Raw genomic sequence first — 18,509 nt, 5'->3', positions numbered from 1 at the left:
CATCCCGCAATGCACGATTTATGAAAGTAAGTTTGACCCAAATTTCATTTTTGCCTCCCTCACGATACCAAGCTCAACCATCATTTTGAAATTCAAAATAGAGGCACAGACATACTGTTTGTGGACACTTTTTTTCAGAATAGTGACCTCTTTCCAGAGCCATCGTTCATCATCAGCCATACAAAACATGTGCTTCTCTGAGTGGTGGGAGAGGAGGCGTAGCTCTGTACCTGCAGTCTTTGGAAAGGTGGCCTAGGGTCCTGTTTTCCGCCCCAATGGAGGATCAGCACCAAATTAGAGCTGGCCCTCCTAGCTCATGGAAACTGAGTGAAGCTTAAATTGTTTCTAAACACAATCACTTGCCAAACCTGTCTAGATCTTCATACAGTGGGATCCCAAATTAGGAAACTGACCAAGATAATTCCTGTTGCCTTGATGTTTTGCCATTTTTTAATGGCTTTCCAGAGTAGCCTGAACACGAATAAGAAGAAGAGTCCAATGAAGAAAGTCACAAAGGAGGAGAGAATAAATGCTACTTGGACCTCAGTGGTGCAGGCCATTCTCCCAAGTCTTCCCCACTACCACACTGTGGCTTCGTTCAAAAGATCAGCAGACGGAACTCCTGGGCTTCTGTGATGTCATGCTTACATGGAAATGATTCCAGAAATTAGAGTTTAGTGTATTACTGAGTCCTAATGCCAGGGGTAATAACAATGAGTGGTTCCAGGAACAAGGGTTAGCTAACCACCACGGTGCTGACTCAGAGGATGCAGATGAATGAACAGAGGAGAAGAGCCCAGTCCACAAGATGGGTCTTCAGAAGACCAGAATTTTAGATCAGATTCTGTTACCGGCTCTCTCTTTGACCTAGAGGAAATTAAAGCCTTCATGGTGATGGTCCATGGGCTGTCTCTTTGGTTTGCTGCAAACACCTTCAGAAAACTTATTATTTATTTATTTATTTATTTATTTATCTTTGAAATGGCATTCAGCCATCTGTGTGTCAGTGAATTGATTCTTCACTGGAGCAGATGCTACATTCTCAGTGATCTTGGACAAACATTGGCCAGTTGTTAAATATTTGAGCCCAGGTGTCTGTTCCCCTTATCTCTTCTTTAGGGGGCCTCCCCTTTCTTGCTTTTATCCCTGCCCTGTCAGCAAGCACTTTGGTCCAGCAGAGGTAAAGTTCAGAATGAGAGCAATTTCTTTTATTTTCTCTGATGTTTTCAAAGGTGTAAGAAATGCCTTATCTTTCAGCGCACACAAGTGACAGGCAAAATGTCAACCTGATGGGGGTTCTAAATCTCCCCCTCCCCCCCAAGTTACTGTGTAGATGGCATGACGAAGGATGGAGCTTGCCATGATTGTGCTCTGTGTGGAAGATTATTTCTAGAAGAGAATTATAATGCTTCCTAGAACTGCTGTCACAGTTATAATTCCTTCTTCTAAGCTGAGCTGTAATTTCCACAAAATCTAGTCATTAAGCTAGCATTAGGGCAATATTAGGAAAGACTCTGGCCTAGGAGTTAGGAGCCCTGAATTCTAGCCCTAGCCTTTCAGTGCATTTGCTGTGTGATGCCTAACAAGTCACTTTACTTTTCACAGTCTTATGTTGATAATAACATACTTTATGGAATTACTATGGGGATTCAATAAGGCAGTATGATCGTATTTTAAAAGGCATAAAACACAAAACAAGAAACGATACCCATTAGCTATTTCAGTTCCTTTTCTGAATGGCACTGATTATAAAGAAAAGAGGAAGGGAGGGAGGAGAGGAAGGCACGAAGGAGGAAATTATGTGTTTATATCACATGCATACACAAGTGCAGGCACCTATAACTATTTGGAAACTAAGATCACAGTTTCCAAGTTAGAGCTCATTTACTTAGTCTGATTACTCTTAAGTAGTGGTTAAGCTATCATCACCAATGAAATCTTATTTTCCTAACTTTTGTTGTTTAATGTTGTCAAAGTATTACCAATTCTTTCCAAGGTACTATCCAGACATCTTTTCCCTTTTCCCAGAAATTGCCCTATGAGAATAAAAAGATCCAATACCAATGAAATGGCGAGGCAGTTTGGGCCTCTAATATTATGTTATGGTGATGGTAATATTAGTTTCCATGGCTGAGTCAAGAAATGTGAGGAAGATTTCAAAGTCAGTCTTTCCAAATGTATCTTGGACTTGGGGTATCTGGGTCATCTGGTTTCCTTGGGACTCTGCCAGCTTCAGGACTGAAAGTCTACCACCCTGAGAGGACCCTTGGTCCTGGGTACATTGGGACAGTTGGGCCCCCTGCACCCACACTTGCACTTTCTCATCTGGAGAGTGCTCCATCCACGCTGCCTCAGCTTGGCTATGAGAACATGCAAAGCCTTTTCTTTCTCCAGGGGTTTCCAACACACTATTCCCTCTGCCTAAAATACACACTCGTGTCTCCAGCAGCTGCCCTTTACAGGTCCCTATTTAAATGTCTCATCACGCTCTCCTGGCCATCCTACATCCGGTCAATGTTCTGTCATGGCCCTTTCCCTCACAGTACTTCTGAGCACCTCTTATAGTTATGATATTTTCTCGTTTTCCTGGTTTATTTTCTATCTTCCCTCACAAGAGTGTAAACTCTACAAGCTTAGGGATCATACCTGTTTTATTCATTACTGAGTAGCCTGTGTCATGTAATACACCTGCCACATGCCTGGCAAGTCACTTGATTTTAATAAATATCTGGTGAATGAATGAATGAAATCCTAGATCTTTAAAAATATTTGTTAAGTGGAGGAAATACTAACTCTACATGGACCTTTACCCAAGTTTTCCATACTTCTTTACTCCGTATTTTCCATCTCTCACTACAAACATAGTGCCATCTGCAGTGTGTTTATGCATGCTGAGTGTCAGTGTGTAATGTGTGTATGTGGTTTGCGGGGTGTGTGTGTGCATGTTTTGTGTATATGTGATCATTGTAGTGTGTGTGTATTTGTGCGCATGGTGATATGTGTGTATATGTTGTATACATGTGATCATGGTAGTGTGTATATGTGTGTGTGTGCACATGGTGACGTGTGTGCTTGTATGAACAGTGTATACATATTGAGTGGTGTAATATGTGTGTGTAGTGGAAATGGCATATGATTTGGATCAAGTGACATCCAAAACATTAATATCTTTGTAACAGATTCAAATTTGATAACTTTTCTGAGTCACTGAGTTATGGTGGTAGAAGTATGTGATGAAGGAAAAGCTGCCATTTGTAGCTTGGTAGCAATTAAGTGTTCAGAACTAGAGACATGGACAACTTTGAAACAACTTTACATTGCACAATAACTGAGAAAGGGGTCTCTTTGTACTTGATAATTTATAGAAAAAAATAACTAGTATGTTGGCTACATCTATCAGCCAGAATCTTTGTCGTGTGTGTGTGTGCTGAGTACTATGTGCTGAGCACAGTCAAAGCACAGTGGTCACCAAAACAAACCTAATTCATTCCCTCATGGGATACATTTAACTTGGGAAATATGTTTATAATAAGAAACTGGAAAAAGCGGGAGGAAAATGGGGTAGAGGGAGGATCCTAATCTAGGTGAGAGGCCAGGAGCTGCCGCAGGCACACTGTATGAAACTGAGGTCTGAGGCGTGACATGCGTGCTACCTAGGCCAGATCTGCCGGCAGGCATGGAGAGGCTGGAACGGGCGCTGGCCCCATCGGAAGCACCGTCTTTGGCCGGGGTGGGAAGGGGAATGGAGCTTCTGAAGGCGGTGGTCGGATGGACAGTAATGACCCCAAGAAGGCCGGGGGCATATGAAAGGAGCCAGATCACGCAAGACCTTCTGTTCCAGTTTAGGTTGAGAAAATACAAACATTCACCCAAAGACCAAGGGGGAATATTTGAAAGGTTTCAGAGAAGGGAGTTAAGTGATTGAATCCTAGTCATAAAAGGGTCACCCTGTCTTGCAGAGAAGACACTTGGCTGCTGGAGGCAAGCCGGCTGGCATGCATCCAGTCCAGGAATTAACTTCTGCTCGCGTGCGTGTGGAGACAAGGGGAGGCCTTGTCAAAGCTGCCTTGCATTTCCTGCTGGTACTTGTGGGTCGCTCTTGGGACCATTCATGCTGTGCCTTTAAAACTCCATCTAAGAAATGAAGACTTGGGACGCCTGGGTGGCTCAGTCAGTTGAGTGTCTGACTTTGGCCCAGGTCATGATCTCAGTTTGTGGGTTTGAGCCCCGCATTGGGCTCTGTGCTGACAGCTCAGAGCCTGCAGCCTGTCTTCAGATTCTGTGTCTCCCCCTCGCTCTGCCCCTCCCCTGCTCATGATCTGTCCTTCTCTGTCTCTCAAAAATAAATACATGTTAAAATTAGAAATGAAGACTACCTGACTGAAAAACTTTTTTTTTTTCCCATTCAGATCAATTTTATAACAGCAGTGATTTGATTAGAAAAACAGCTTCACTTTGTACACATCTCTGTAATTTACCTCTGGGCACTCAAATATTCTAGGGATTGAATAAATGTTTTTTATTAAAAAAAATTACCCTTCAAGAAATGTGCCAGATTTGACAAAGTATGAACTTCACTTTTTAAGTGTATGTAGCTGCGCTCATAAGCGTGTGTGTGTGTGTGTATGTGTGTGTGTAATACTTGTGAAAGTAATAGTCATATTGTAATGTTATCTTTTAAGGGCCTAAATCCATCCATCATGGTGAATGGTATAACCCTACCTTCTTCTATCTTTATAGGCTGAAGTTCATTTCCTACTCCCAGTGAACATCCTCACCATCTGTCAGACACAGTGGTTAAGAAGTCCTAGGCCTCAGGTCCTGCCTCAATGGCAGAACATAGTCTTAAGTCAGGAATGAAGATGGTTTCACTTGCACAGAATGCTCACACGCTAGTGAAAGGATGTCAGGTTTCTGGGGTAAACATCTTGCCGATCTAATGTATCTATAGCTTTGGGAATGTTATTTACAGATTATAGCCTCAGTCTCTCAAGCTGTTTCCATGAAGCTGTTTTAGTCACTGAGTCTTTACCTTTCACCTTCTTAAGTTTTCATTCTTACTTTTGGTTTAATTCTCCTCAAGTGCCAGGCAGTAGGAGAGATAGTAAATGAACTACTCTTAGAAAAGGCTTAGTGTTGAGGGCATATGACTTAATTCATAGTCTCCAAATTCATTATTCTTTTTAACTCCCTCTATTGCTCCCTATTTATTCTAAGTGGACATTCCACTGTGGTAGGCACTTCTACTCAATCGAGTATCTACATTAGTTTGGTGAGACTGGGTTTGTGCTTAGAAGTTATCAGCTCTGGAGAGTCTGATATTATAAACAATGTAATTGCAATGAAAATCCATACAGAAACCTTGAGTTTTGTTTTTCTTTTCATCAAATTTGTTGGTTACTACTGAAAACATTAGCCCTTGGACAAACTCCTTAAGCTCCCTTATATTAATTTCTCATTAGTAAAATGAGAGGGCTGCTACTGGTGTTGGGGATTCTTACCAGCCTCAAAACATGAATCTTTGATTCTATAATCCTAGATTATAACTCGACCAGATTATGAACTCTTTCTCATATACTAGTGTCTACCCGCAACCTCCAGATGGATTCTTTAAAAAAAAATAAAATAAAAAGGAAGAATTTCTGAGTGGCTTTAACTGAGGGGTGTCCCCTCTGATAAACTAACTTGAAACTCAATTTAATTTCTTCTTGGACCTCATGGAATTATTTTTCTTCGTGGGGGAAGTATGGCTATGTTGGTCACAGTCTCTGACTCTATCTTTGCATCCCGAGCCTCTTCCCCTCTGTGATCTGTTTAGAAATATGCTAACCATTTTGCCAGAGACGCCAAGCTCTCTGTCCAATCTCGCATTCCTTTTCTCACTAATTTGCTTTCTGTGGTACTGCAGTCCTGCTTCATTCTGGGTGTTTGCAAACTGCATACGTGAGCCCATATTATATCAAGTATATGAGGGGATTGCTAAGTGCAAAGTGGAGAATTTCCTCCGTCTTTCTTAATTTTCTCATTTGTGGTTACTCATTATTGCGCGAAACGTTTGGAGGGTGGTCTTAAATCCTGGTACAAGTATTAACAAAAAAAGTTAAGACATGAGCCTTCTCCATTCGGCCAGTAGATGGAAGTATTTCACAGGGAATTAGTAGGCTGCAGGGTTTTGTTTGGTTTTGGTTTTGTTTTTTTTAAGAAGATGGAGGGCCCTTCTGGAAGAGAAGTAAAAAGGAGAAAACAAAAACAGAAACTTGAGGACAGAGAGAGGGACACCCAATCATATAAAATACAGGGCTTCCAAACAGTCTCATCCAAAAACCATTTTCTGTTCAGGCTCTCTGTTTAGCCTCTAGCTCTGCCCCTTTGGAAAGAATAGAAGGCATAAATTAAACTGTTGATAACTCTGGAGTTTTTGTATTTTTAAAAATATAATCTCCATGGATCCTTGAGAGTCCTAAAAAATCTTTTCATGAGAATGAATAATGCAATCAGTCTCTCCAGCAATCAGGCCAGCTGAACATGAAGCTGGCGATTTCATCAGAATGCTTAATGCCCACCAGCCAAAGTGGTGTCAGAGAGACACAGGCAGAGGCTTGCCGTTGGCAGCTCCAGCCAGCAATCCTGGCCAGGGTTTCAATGCGGTGGTCATTAGGTCATCCCTTTGCCCATCTTCTCAACTGATCCGGCTTGGAATTATTAGTCTAACATCGAAAAGATTAAGGTGAGTCACCAAGCATTGTCCCGGCAGCTGGTTGCTGTGTGAGTGTGTTTCCACAATGACAATTTCAAAGAATCGTTATGTTTCTTTGAGTCTCTGGGCAGTCACATCCAGCTCAAAGATTAGGCTGAAAAATGGAGTTGTCACCAATGGCATGGGAGATGAAAGCCGTCTCTTCTCGATCAGCCCCTGTAGAATTGGCACATTCGCCCAGACACTCCTCTCCAAACCCCACTGTGTCCTTACAAGCTTTGGCAGGAGATGAAAGGACAGACTGGCCTCCTGCTCTCCATCTTTGGTTTGAAGATAGCCCAACAGTTTTCCAGTTATTCTCAGGAGAGAAACTAAAACTCTATAGATACAAAACGACTTTCTAAGGACATTATTTTAATCTACACGTTTTAAAGAAAATCCCAATGAATGATACAGTGTACATAGACGAGGCCAATTAAGTACTCTGAAACTGGTTAACACATTCTAGGGCACAGCGTTGCATATTCACTAGCTCTATTGTTTCTCCCATAAAAGAATAATAGTGCCCTCTTTATTGGTATTTCTGACTTTCTTCATCAGTATTGTGATTTTAATCGCATTTATCTAAAAACTGCCTCTACGCAATGCCCTTGATACAGAGAGTGACAGTAACTGTTGCATTAATACATTTATTTTCCTTTCTCAAGATGTCCTTGAAGTAAGGGCCTTTTGGAATGTAGTATGCAAAAACTATGTAGATGGGCACTGAGGCACAAGAATTACTGAGCATTAAATCAGTTTATCCCTAAGTCCTGCTCATTTCAAAACAAGGAAACTGAGACCAGGGAAGAAGAATTTGTTCTTCAGTTTGTGAAAACAGAGCTACCTCAACCCACGCAAATGCATAAGATTTTGGAGAAAAATGATAAGCCTAAGATAGTGTTGAGTAGTCATCAAGGACTAATGGTCAGCTTGTTTGGTAAAATCTTTGGGCCTTCTGAATATTTAAAAATATCTTTTAATCTCACTTCTAACAAGCATTGAACTGATGGTGTGAAAAATAAAAGTGCTATAAAGATAAGGATCAAATCCTTTCTGGCCAGGAGAAGGAAATTGAAAGCAGCAAGTGTAGCAATTTGGCTGCAAGAATTTATTTGCTAGTTAAGAAACTCCATGGAATGAGCATCACTTAGCCAGGTAGAGGGTTTCTCTCCCCATTTACACTCACCTGTAATCAGAGGTGCCAAGGGCCAAGTCCTTGTGAGTGTCGGCACAGTTATTCACCAAAGGTTGCTCTTTGGAAATCGTGCCACTAGGGAGCAACATTAACTAACTTTTGCCCTGAAGAGTTTTTTTGTTTTTGTTTTAAAGGGAAAGTTAGGCTTCTTAGCCCTGGGATATATCCAAATAAACCCTTCAAAAATTATACCTGTGTAGTTCCTGCTCACAGTAAGAAGAAGGAGGGAGTCCTGGATAACAGCAAGTTCAAGGAGAGCCCTTGGCTCCCCTTTGTTTGCCGATACCTTGGCTCACCTCAGTGGAGTTGGAAGAAGCGATGTTTAGGTCTGTGCACAGAAATCTCAATGGTTTGGGAAAGGTTATTCAGGATGCCTTTACTCTTTGGATTTTTGTATGTCAGGAAAACTGTAACTTGTGTTTGCAAAAGTTAATCCTTGCCCTGAAGCTTCATCCGTGGGTTAGTCAGCTTGAGGAGAGAACAAAAATAATAAATGTTATTACTTCCCCACTCAAAATATGTACTTTAGCGTGAACTTTTCTTGTGGCAAAGACCACCTGACAAGAGTGATCTCAATCAGAGGCAGTCAGGGTTCACCACAGAAATCAAGAAATTGGCAAGAGAATCTTGAAAATGGTTCCCATTTAGTTTATGACACAAAACAAAGCACAGAAAGGTAGGAACAACTGAACTCGTTTTCTCCAGAAAGGCAGTAGGAAAGATGGTCCAGAACTCTCTTCCTTGGCTTTTTGGGTTCCTCCTAATACCTTCTGCAGCAGAAAAATAAGCTTCTGGGAGTCCTTTAGATTCTAGACTCTTCTTTCTGGCCCTGTCACACAGTGGTTGTCAATCTCCCTCATCCTACTGTTCCATACGTGTCTCACTTCTGGAACAAGGCAGCAGTAGGCAGTGCAGGTGTGCAGAGCTGAGTGCCCCAGCCTGGCCAGACACCAGATCACCACATCACTAATTTCTGTTGGGTATGGAGTTGGGGATAAGCCTGTTCTGCTTCTCTATTTGCCAGAGTTCCTAGTCTGAGAAACATGCATTTCTACAAAATGGTCAGTCTATCACTAGCCTTCTAATAGAAATCACCTGCTTCTAGAATAATCATTAAACTAATTGACAGCACATAATAGCTGGACTTCTAGCTGTAATAATGCCTGGAGGAATCAAGTAGATGGAATAAAAACAATGGAAACACACCACTACACCTTGTTTAGAAACACTATTAACGGGGAAATCATGGCCTCTGTGGATGGTGGCTCCTCCCTTGGAGAGTTAAGAGGTTCTTTGAGGCCAGGGGAAAAGGCCCTGGACCCTCAAGGTATGGCTTTGAGTCTTGATTTTGCTACTTATTGCATCTGGGGGGAAAAAAACAAAAACAGAAAACCCCACTAGTCTCCTGGGAGATAATATACCTACCCTGTCTCCCTCATAGATTGCATGAGGGTCAAGACTGCTATGAAGAAAGCAGTTTGTAAATTAAAGTATTAAGCCCTCAGTGGAATAGTACTTTGAACACTCAATAATGATAGCTGTCATTTACGGAGTGCATGGTCCCCTATTAAACATTTTGTATAGATTGTCTTATGAAATCATCACAGCTATAGAGATTAAAAGCTTGAGGTCCAGAGAAATTGAGCAATTTTTACCAAGTTTTCTGAGCTAACAAGTGGTCATTTTGATTCAAAGCCTAGTCTGCAGTCTAGTAGACTCCAGAATCCATGTTCTCACTGATGGGATTCAGGGCATGCTGCCTCAAAATATTAAATATCATGAGGAATTTTTTAAAAATGACAGAACCAAGAAGATCACTCTGACTCGTCCTGCCCTTTGCCCTTCTCCCCTGAAATAGGTCATAAACTTTCATGTGAAAGGTATCTTCCCATACCTAGAGGAAAGAAGACACTCATCAACAGAAACAGAGAATTCACCGTGTATTGCACTATTTATTAGCCCGAGACCAAACTCCTTCATCTTGTCAATTTTCCACACATGTATTTTTCATTGTCCAAAAGGTATAAAAGATTCTTGCTCTAGTCACTTCTTTGGGTCTTTGTTCTCTTGTGAGGGCTCCGCTGTACATGTAAAAAATTCAGTTTTTATTGTGTATGCTTTTCTCTTGTTCATCTATGTTTGTCAGTTTAATTGTCATACCCAGCCAAAGACCCCAGGAGTGTGGAAAATTCTTTTCCTCCTCTACACCATCGTTAAGCAACACTGCTCTACAGACCTTTGTGTTGAGCAGTGAAATCTTCAGTGTCTGAGGCTCTTCCCCGCAGAGAGGTTACGCTTCCTTCCTCCTTCAGAGCCTCAAGGTTCCTTACAAAGGGACACAGGATGCTAATGAAGGATCTTTAATGGCCTTGTATAACTATCCCGGTCACCTCCACCATTCTAATTTGGAAATCACATTATAAATAAGGGAAGATCTTCAGACTAAGGAGGAAAGAATGGATCTAGGAATAGAAAGAGAGAAGAGAAGAAAGAGCACACTGGAGAAATGAGGTCAGTCACCACACCTCATTAGCATTTTTCAGCCTGCACAGAAGAAAGTTCTCCTAAGAAGTCAGATTCGGAGGTTGTGGTGTTTTGAAGGTGCTGCTGTCCCCTAGAAGACAGGAAGGAGTGGAGTGTGGAAAGTGGGCCCAGGTCATCTGGAAGGTCTTAACTCTGGAGAAGATGAGCAGAGCAGGGAAATAGCCTCATAGCTCCAAGATGCATTGGGAAGGAGATAAAACCAAATAATACATCATCTGCCATCCAGCGCTTAGTGTCAGGTAGCTGGAATAAGATTAACCCCTGCATACATACTTACCTTTTTTCAAATGCAAGTTTCTTGGTTAAGGTAGGGTTGGCAGCAATGATTAACCTCTTGCATATTTATTTTATTTTTATAAATCAAAAAACAAATTTGTTAGCTGAAATTTGTATGTCTTCTTTTGCTTCATAGCATCTGGTAAAATCTGTCCATATTTTAAAAGATGACTTTAGTGGAAGAGATAGTTGCACAGAGAAGGAAAACATAAAAAAAAAAACAGTGAAAAACTCTGAAGAAACTAATGGGGGACTTGTATAGAAAATGATCACCAGGGGTGCCTGGGTGGCTCAATCGGCTAAGTATCCAACTCTTGGTTTTGGCTTAGGTCATGATCTCAAGGTTCTTGAGATCAAGCGCTGCATCTGGCTTCCTGGGATTCCGTCTGTCTCTCTGCTCCTCCCTGCTCACTTACTTGCTCTCTTTCTCTCTCTCAAAATAAATATTTAAAAAAATAAAAAAGAAAATGATCATCAAAGTCCATATCAGAGAATACAGCAGTGTGCTATTGAATAATGCTGGCAGAGTCATAGAAGATGGATGGATATGTATTTTTTTTTAACATTTATTTAGTACTGAGAAATAGAAACAGAGCATGAGCATGGGAGGGGCAGACAGAGGGGGAGACACAGAATCCAAAGCAGGCTTCAGGCTCTGAGCTGTCAGCACAGAGCCCAATGTGGGGCTAGAACCCAAGAGCAGTGAGATCATGACCTGAGCCAAAGTCAGATGCTCAACCGACTGAGCCACCCTGGATGGATGTGTATTTAAGAGGTAAAATAGTGAGGACTTGGTTACCAGATGGGAACAGTGGTAAAGCCTGCATTGTATGTATCAGGTAAATCTAATGGAAGTTTATATATCAGACTTGAAGAGTTGTTAACAGTTGCTGAATTTTATTATAATCATCAAAAACAACCTTTAAAATATTCATTTAACCAAAGCAAATTTATGCCAGAAAAATATTCAGGAGTAAACTCAAGTCAATGTCATTAACTTGTTCAAATCCCCAAGTACGTAACAATGGACAAATCCCATCTTTGTGTCACCTGTTAGCAGTCTGGGTTTCTGGCTCATTGGACCACAAGGTAGACACTTTTCTTCAGCATGACAAAGCCAGACTATGTTTTGACATGCCTGTCTAATAGTTCTGAAGTGAGCTGGTATTTACTGCAGAAGAAAGGAAGAACATGACGATTAAAGTGTTTATCTGTACTTTATTGCAAGGGACCATGGAATTTGATGCCTCCAGTATACATTAAAGATGAAATTTCCCCTTTTCATTCATGATGTTAAATGACATGCTTCTCATTCTGTTTACATTGGTGAGAAGACCTGATCATGCTGTATTTCAACCTCCTGTAATAGAGCAAAGCATTCTCTTTGGGATAATGTGGGAAATCCAAGGTTTGCTTGTGTAAGACCTAGGGGTGTCTTGAGAACATGGATTTTAGCCTTTCCTCACTTGTCCCATTAACAGTCTGAGCCAGCTTCATTTGCAGAGCTCATACCAGGCAGCCAAATGATTAGGTCAGAGCAACTGTTTTATGCTAAGGATGGGGTTAAGAACAACAAAATATCTACCTACACTAATTGGAAGGGGAGTAAGGTAGGCATAGGATAGTAAAAATAGACTATAAAGTGTCTTACTGGGAATCAAAACCCATAAGGAAACAGAAATAGAGTAGATTCTTGGCATTCAAGGAGAACATTTTAAATTTCAATTATTTAGGAACATGTAGTAGTAATTAGTAACTTAACAGCGCTCGTAAATTTGAACTTAATGTTCTAGAATGGGCTAAGATGGCGAGTCTCTTAGTGGGTGAACTTAACAGGCTTCCCAGTACCTAAATCTTGACTTAACTCTGTTCTCTACTTAGTACTGTCTATTTACTGCCTGTGATTGAATTAAAAAAGTAAAATAAAATAAAACCCCACATTCATATATTTTGAAAAATGACCTTGAAAGAAAATTAACAACTAGAGTTGGAATGAAAGCTAAGTGACTCCACAGCTTATGTTTCTCAGTCAGAAAATAATATTAAGGAGTCAAATGGTGAGTTCAACTCGGAACTATGATGCACTCTACAGAGAAACAAGAGTAAGCAGTCTGTGAAACTACTTCAGCAATTACTTCCACCGGAATTTATTTTAATAGCTATATAAAAGACTTCAGTACTAAGTTTATGGAATCATTAATTGTCTAAGGGGTCACTTAAATTTTAAGTTATACTTTATGGCATTTTATGGAGGAAATGATATGTAATAGCAGTATTTTCAAACTTGTGAATTTGAGATGGCTTTGGGGCATTTCTCGCAGGAATGTGTAGTTACTAAAGTGTTAATGATATGGTACAGATAAGAATGGAATAATTTAAAGCCAATGCAAAGTAGTTTAAAAAGGATTCACTTTTGCCAGCCAGATATGGATTTAGAAATAAGGCAGTCTGATTTTGAGTCTTAACTGGCTGATAAGGGAAATGCCAATGAGAGAGAGGTGTGGCAATGCCGGTGGAGGTTAGAAACTCCTAAAACAATGAGCTGCGAGTCAGGAACTTGATGGGAACAGATTCTGTGAACTATAAATGAGGACAGGGGGGGCTTAGAATTCCCAGTCCCCATCTGCTCCGAACTGCCTTAGTGACTTTGGGGGAAGTCATTTATCCTCTCTCATCCTTAATTTCTTTTTTGAACCTTAATTTCTTCATCCATAAAATGATTGCAGAGGCCTGGGTGAGGTCTGAGGTACAGTTCAGTGATTTTATGGCTTGCAGGTAATCATACTATACAGTTTTGCATCCTATTTTCTCCTTCTATTGTATATTAGACATTAAATATTTTCCATGTCACTAAAATTACTTTAAAACATTGTTTCAGTGACTGTAATATGTATTGTATTATCTTAATTATTTAGTCATTCCCTGTTTAGGTTTTCAATGCTTTTATTATAAAAGTGCTGCAATAGGTATCTTTGTAAATATTTCTTCCCTCTCTAGTGATTTGCTTAGATTGAGTCCTAAAAGTGAAATGACTATGTCAAAGAATATAAGCATTTTTAAGTGCTGGATATTAATTGTAAAATCATTTCTTGGACAGCTTGTGTTGTTTCACTCCTAGATTTCCTGGGTCTGCTCTCTTTTACCCCCACTGTCATGTTGAACATGTTTCAAATATTTAGTGTATTTTATCATTTAAATTTTTATTTCTTCTTTCAGTTTTTTTAATGTTTTTTATTTATTTTTGATACAGAGAGAGATAGAGGATGAGAGGGGGAGGGTCAGAGAGAGAAGGAGACACAGAATCAGAAACAGGCTCCAGGCTCTGAGCTAGCTGTCAGCACAGAGCCTGATGCGGGGCTCGAACCCACAAACGTGAGATCTGACCTGAGCTGAAGTCGGATGCTTAACCGACTGAGCCACCCAGGTGCTCCTTCTTTTGGTTTTGAAATTGAGTATTTGTACACGTGCACTTAGAAGTCATAATGCTTTAGGTAAGGCAGAAAAACGTTTTTCTCCATTCTCTTAGCATCCCTAGATGGGTGTGGAAATGAAACTGGCAGACACAGAAGAACAGGAGAAAACTATACAAATTTTACTCAATTTTTATATGTGCATGGAGCTTTCACACACACAAAAAATGAAGACCCAAAGAAGTGACCAGAACAGGAAGTTTTATAAACATTAAATACCTGATGAATTGACAAGACAAAGGGTTTTGTGCTACAGGGAGTAAAGGGTGAAGAAGTAACGGGAAGATAAGGATTAGTTTAACTAAGGTTTGTTTGCAGATTCCTCTGTGCCCTCTCTGGGCTGATAAGAGTTTATCTCCAGTAAAAGAAGAATTTATATCCTGCCTTTAACCAGAAAACAGGGGAGCTTTTACTGCATTTACTGTTTCTTAATTGCCTTCAGCTTAAAATAATTTTTATGTCAAAGAGGCATGTGTTAGGGTGACATTCTCTGGTTTCCTTCATTCACTAGGAAATTATCTGTGGCTATCCATTGACATTGCTTTCCCCATTGGACAGGCAGTCCTTTCTTTGCTTTAGTGTTAAGAATAGATTTTATATTAAGGGCAATTTTAACCCTTCGGCTCTTTCCTTTGTAACTCATAGATGTCCTGGCCTCACCTCCCATTAATTGCAAATTTCTGCCATTCTATAAATCTTAATAATCACCCTTCTTGATAAAGTACTTCTGCAGCTTGTCTCGCCACGCCACATTGTCCTCTAGCATCCTGGGTGGGGAAGAGGAGGAACTAACATAAAGATCAGACATTTGTACCTTTCCATGATGGCTACTCCTTATGTCTCAGAATATGTGACAGCCATCCCAATGTTGTTCCCCATATTCCCCAACCAACACAGGGGCTCTTCTCTCTCATTGGCCAATAGGTAGGTTTCTCTACGTTTTTTAACCAGCTCTTCAGAGAAGATTTTCCATACTAGGATAGTTGGGTTTGTCAATTATATCACTGGCCTGGCCTCTCCTCCTCAGACAACATCGGTGATCCAAGGGGGGAGGTATTTCTATGGCAGGCAGTGAGTAGGCTAGCTTCACACTTTTCTCAGAACCCATTTTCTCTCTGATCTTTAGGCTCTGGCACTTTCTTTCCCACATACTCCTTAATGCTGTCCTTTCTGTCCAGTTTACCAGTCATTTGAATGTGCTCAAACTTCCTGTTCTCACTTTCGTACCAATTCCTAGATCCTTCCAAGTACGAGGCTGATTTGAACATCCTTTCCTTCTCCTAAGCATTCCGTGGCAGTTGGGCAGCCGGTAGGGGCTAGAGACCTCCAGGGGAGTGGTGTGACCCGAGGTCATAAGGATCATAGCATCTGCCTGACTCCTACCCAACTACTACTACATTTCATGTAAATACTCCCACATTTGTTTCGGAGGTTTATCCATGTATAGAAGTTCATGTTTTTATGTAATCAAATTTAGGGCTTTTTAAAAATGATTTGTTCTACTTTTATTTAACATCAGAAGTACTCCAATAGTCTGAACTCTATTGTATCTGGAAAAGACTTCCTATGAAGAACTTAAAAGGGAAAAAACTAATAATTTTCCCTATCAGTTCAACATTTATCAAATCACAGTGATTAAAAATAGATTGGCTTTGACAAAACAGGCATTTTCATCCAAGTGACAGAGTGGAAAATTATGAAACAGACCTTAGGTAAACGTGTCATATGTAATAGAGAAAACACTGCATGTTAGGGAACAGGAAGCCTGTTATTCCATGAAGAGTATCTGAATAATTGACTAGTTAGGTAAAATATCAAGGTAGACCTTCATATAACTATGAGGTGCATGTGTATCTATTTAACTCAATTTCAGATAGGCAGTTTTATTTAAAAAGATACTATTCTAGGTACTGAGGATGCACCTGTGGAATAGACAAGGATTCTCCCTTATTTTAGCAAGAGGAACATGCACTAAATGAATGGAATGACAAATTAATAAAACATCTCACAATACAAGTTCAATGAAGGAAATGAACATGATGAGGAGTTAGAGAAGAAATGGGGAGGAGGGAGAGTGGCTTCTGATGTGGCAGTCATAGGAAGCTCTATTAAGGAGGTGGAATGTGAGCAGAGGCTGCCAGAATGGGAATGAGAGCAGGTAGATGACAGCAATGAGGGGAGTGACGCCTCCAAGATATCCTGAAGGCCTGAGCATGTGAGGAGCTGGGGTATCGCAAGAGGAAGAAGCAATGGTGCAAGTGAGTAGACCACTCATACTGCCTCATGGCCCTGCAGGGTGTGAGGATGAAAGAGGTAGATAAGAGGGCTCCAAAGAGGAAATGGAGTTCTTTGCGGAGAGACAGTTTTCAGTAAAGGCAACGTCATGAAGAGTCAGAAGACTTACTGTTTCCAGATGAGGGGATTGAAGGTGCAGAAGAGAGGCTTTGCAAGGGCAGGAAGGATGAGGTATCCCAAGCAGGAAGAGGATGATAGTGGAGGTAGCAGTACAGAGACAAGAGAAAGGAAGCAGGAAAGCAGAGCACCATGAGATTACCTCTGAGGATCTCCTGGAGGAAGAGGAACAACTAGTTCTAGCATACTCCCAAGAAATTAATTAAATGACATGGAGGGAATGTTCTCTGCAGCTACAGGTGATATTTACCTTATAGTCTTGACTGGGGATAGGACTGGGGGAGGGCAAGTAGGCTGGGAGTTTCTCATCGGGAATGAGAAGCAAAGTGATGGTGTTGAGGTATGTATTTTCTCAACTGCTTTCTATTATAATGGATAGGCAGGAATATAGGAAATAGTTCAAAAGTAGAGTTATTGACATTGATGCCACAAGTTTTAGGTGGTGCAGCCTCAACAAGGAGAAGGAGGTATAAGCTATCATTTCTGATAAAGAGCTATGAAGAAAGATATTTGCAAGCCAGTCTATGAGCTGTACTTATTTTGAAAAGAATTTTAAGCCCTAAGAAATTTCATGCAATACTTGTCAAGGGCACTGGAAATCATGTGCACCTTTACACAGGGGAGAAGTCAGGGAGATTTGAACCATGAGTAGGACTCCGCACCGTTGCTGGTTTGAAGATGGAGGCAGCGACATGATGATGGGTACAAGTGACCTTAAGAAACGGAGAGAGGTTTCCAATGACAACTAGCCAAAACATGGGGAGCTCAACTTACTACTACAAGGAATTCAGCTAACAACCTGGATGAGTCTGGAAGTGGATCCTCAAGCACACCCAAGACAAGACAAGGCCAAGATTAAGACCAGACTATTTTTACTGGTAAAGATACAGTGAGCCTTTTTTGGATAGCAGTTTATTACCTGCGTAAACAGCAAAAGGAAGATTAGCCAAAAGATCTGGGCTCCTGTGGTGTTTTTTCCACACACCAGAAAAGACAATGCCTAAGCAAAAGGGGCCAAATGACTATAATGGGAATTGTGGAATATCTCATTGCTGAGGAGCAAATCATAGAGTATAGCTAAGCAGCTTAATATCATACAACTCTATTTTTGGGGGGAGAAGGTGGAAGGAAAGAAAGCCCCATACCTCATCATAACCTGGGGGGTACTGAGAAGCCATGTAATGAAATCCTTCCAGGGGAGATAGGTCCAGTGGGAAATGTCCTCATAGAAGCTCCTATAATCTTCCCACCTTCTTATATTTGGGAAGGATCACAGGCATTCCACCAAGGCTCAGGTAAGCTGTGGTTTAAGCCTGGCATGGCCTGTATGGATATATACAAGATCAATAGGGTGCTGTGGCAGTCATTCCCTTGCACAAATTCTCCCCAGAGCCTCCAGATGAGAGCCCAAGTAGGCCACCACCTCAATTTCTTTCTTATGAGTCTCAGAGTGGAGAAGTCATTCAAGCCCACCCACACTCCTGACCTACTCAATCACATGAGAATGAGATGCAAAGATGATGTTAATCTGTTACACAGTGAACTCCAGGCACCATAGTGATCCTGCCTTTGAATGAATTTTATTGCTGGCACTCCAGATGCCAGTGCTCTTGGAAACTGGATGCACCCACATCTACTTTCTGATAAATTTCCTCTACTCTTGCTTTTTTGCTCTACCAGTTCTGTATTCAAGTTCAAGAATGAATGCTTGTTATTTGCTATTTGATCATATGCCCATGTGCTAACTACAAAAGGGTCTTGGAAAGGGAATACTTGAGCTTCTATAAATGGGAGGTAGGCTCTGCCTCTCTTTAGATCATAACATGAGGAATCCCTGAACATTGAAAGGAGATTCAAATAATGGTCAGGGAAA

The 18,509-nt window shown here is 40.9% G+C and overlaps 1 protein-coding gene and 2 long non-coding RNA genes across 4 annotated transcripts in view; 1 reads left to right on the top strand and 2 right to left on the bottom strand.

Moving 5' to 3' along the window:
* The window catches only part of KCNU1 (potassium calcium-activated channel subfamily U member 1), a 145,995-nt gene extending 145,435 nt beyond the window's left edge, over positions 1-560 (bottom strand). Inside the window, exon 1 of the mRNA XM_029937589.1 lies at positions 414-560. Coding sequence (XP_029793449.1) covers positions 414-560 — 147 coding nt within the window. The remainder of the gene's footprint in view (positions 1-413) is intronic.
* Positions 561-9,866: 9,306 nt separating this feature from the next.
* LOC115289887 lies at positions 9,867-10,548 on the bottom strand. Its single transcript, XR_003907864.1, has 3 exons — positions 10,460-10,548; positions 10,171-10,259; positions 9,867-10,015 (listed from the first exon to the last, which is right to left on the bottom strand). It is a non-coding gene; the product is annotated as an uncharacterized LOC115289887 (long non-coding RNA).
* Positions 10,549-15,540: 4,992 nt separating this feature from the next.
* LOC115289823 overlaps positions 15,541-18,509 on the top strand; it is a 54,303-nt gene continuing 51,334 nt past the window's right edge. For both annotated transcript variants that reach the window (XR_003907846.1, XR_003907827.1), the window contains exon 1: positions 15,541-15,628. This is a non-coding gene — a long non-coding RNA (uncharacterized LOC115289823). The remainder of the gene's footprint in view (positions 15,629-18,509) is intronic.

Source organism: Suricata suricatta, chromosome 1 (assembly GCF_006229205.1).
Source record: "Suricata suricatta isolate VVHF042 chromosome 1, meerkat_22Aug2017_6uvM2_HiC, whole genome shotgun sequence".
NCBI lineage: Eukaryota > Metazoa > Chordata > Mammalia > Carnivora > Herpestidae > Suricata > Suricata suricatta.
Note: the sequence above shows the minus strand (reverse complement) of the source record. Positions and strands in the feature narration are given on the sequence as shown.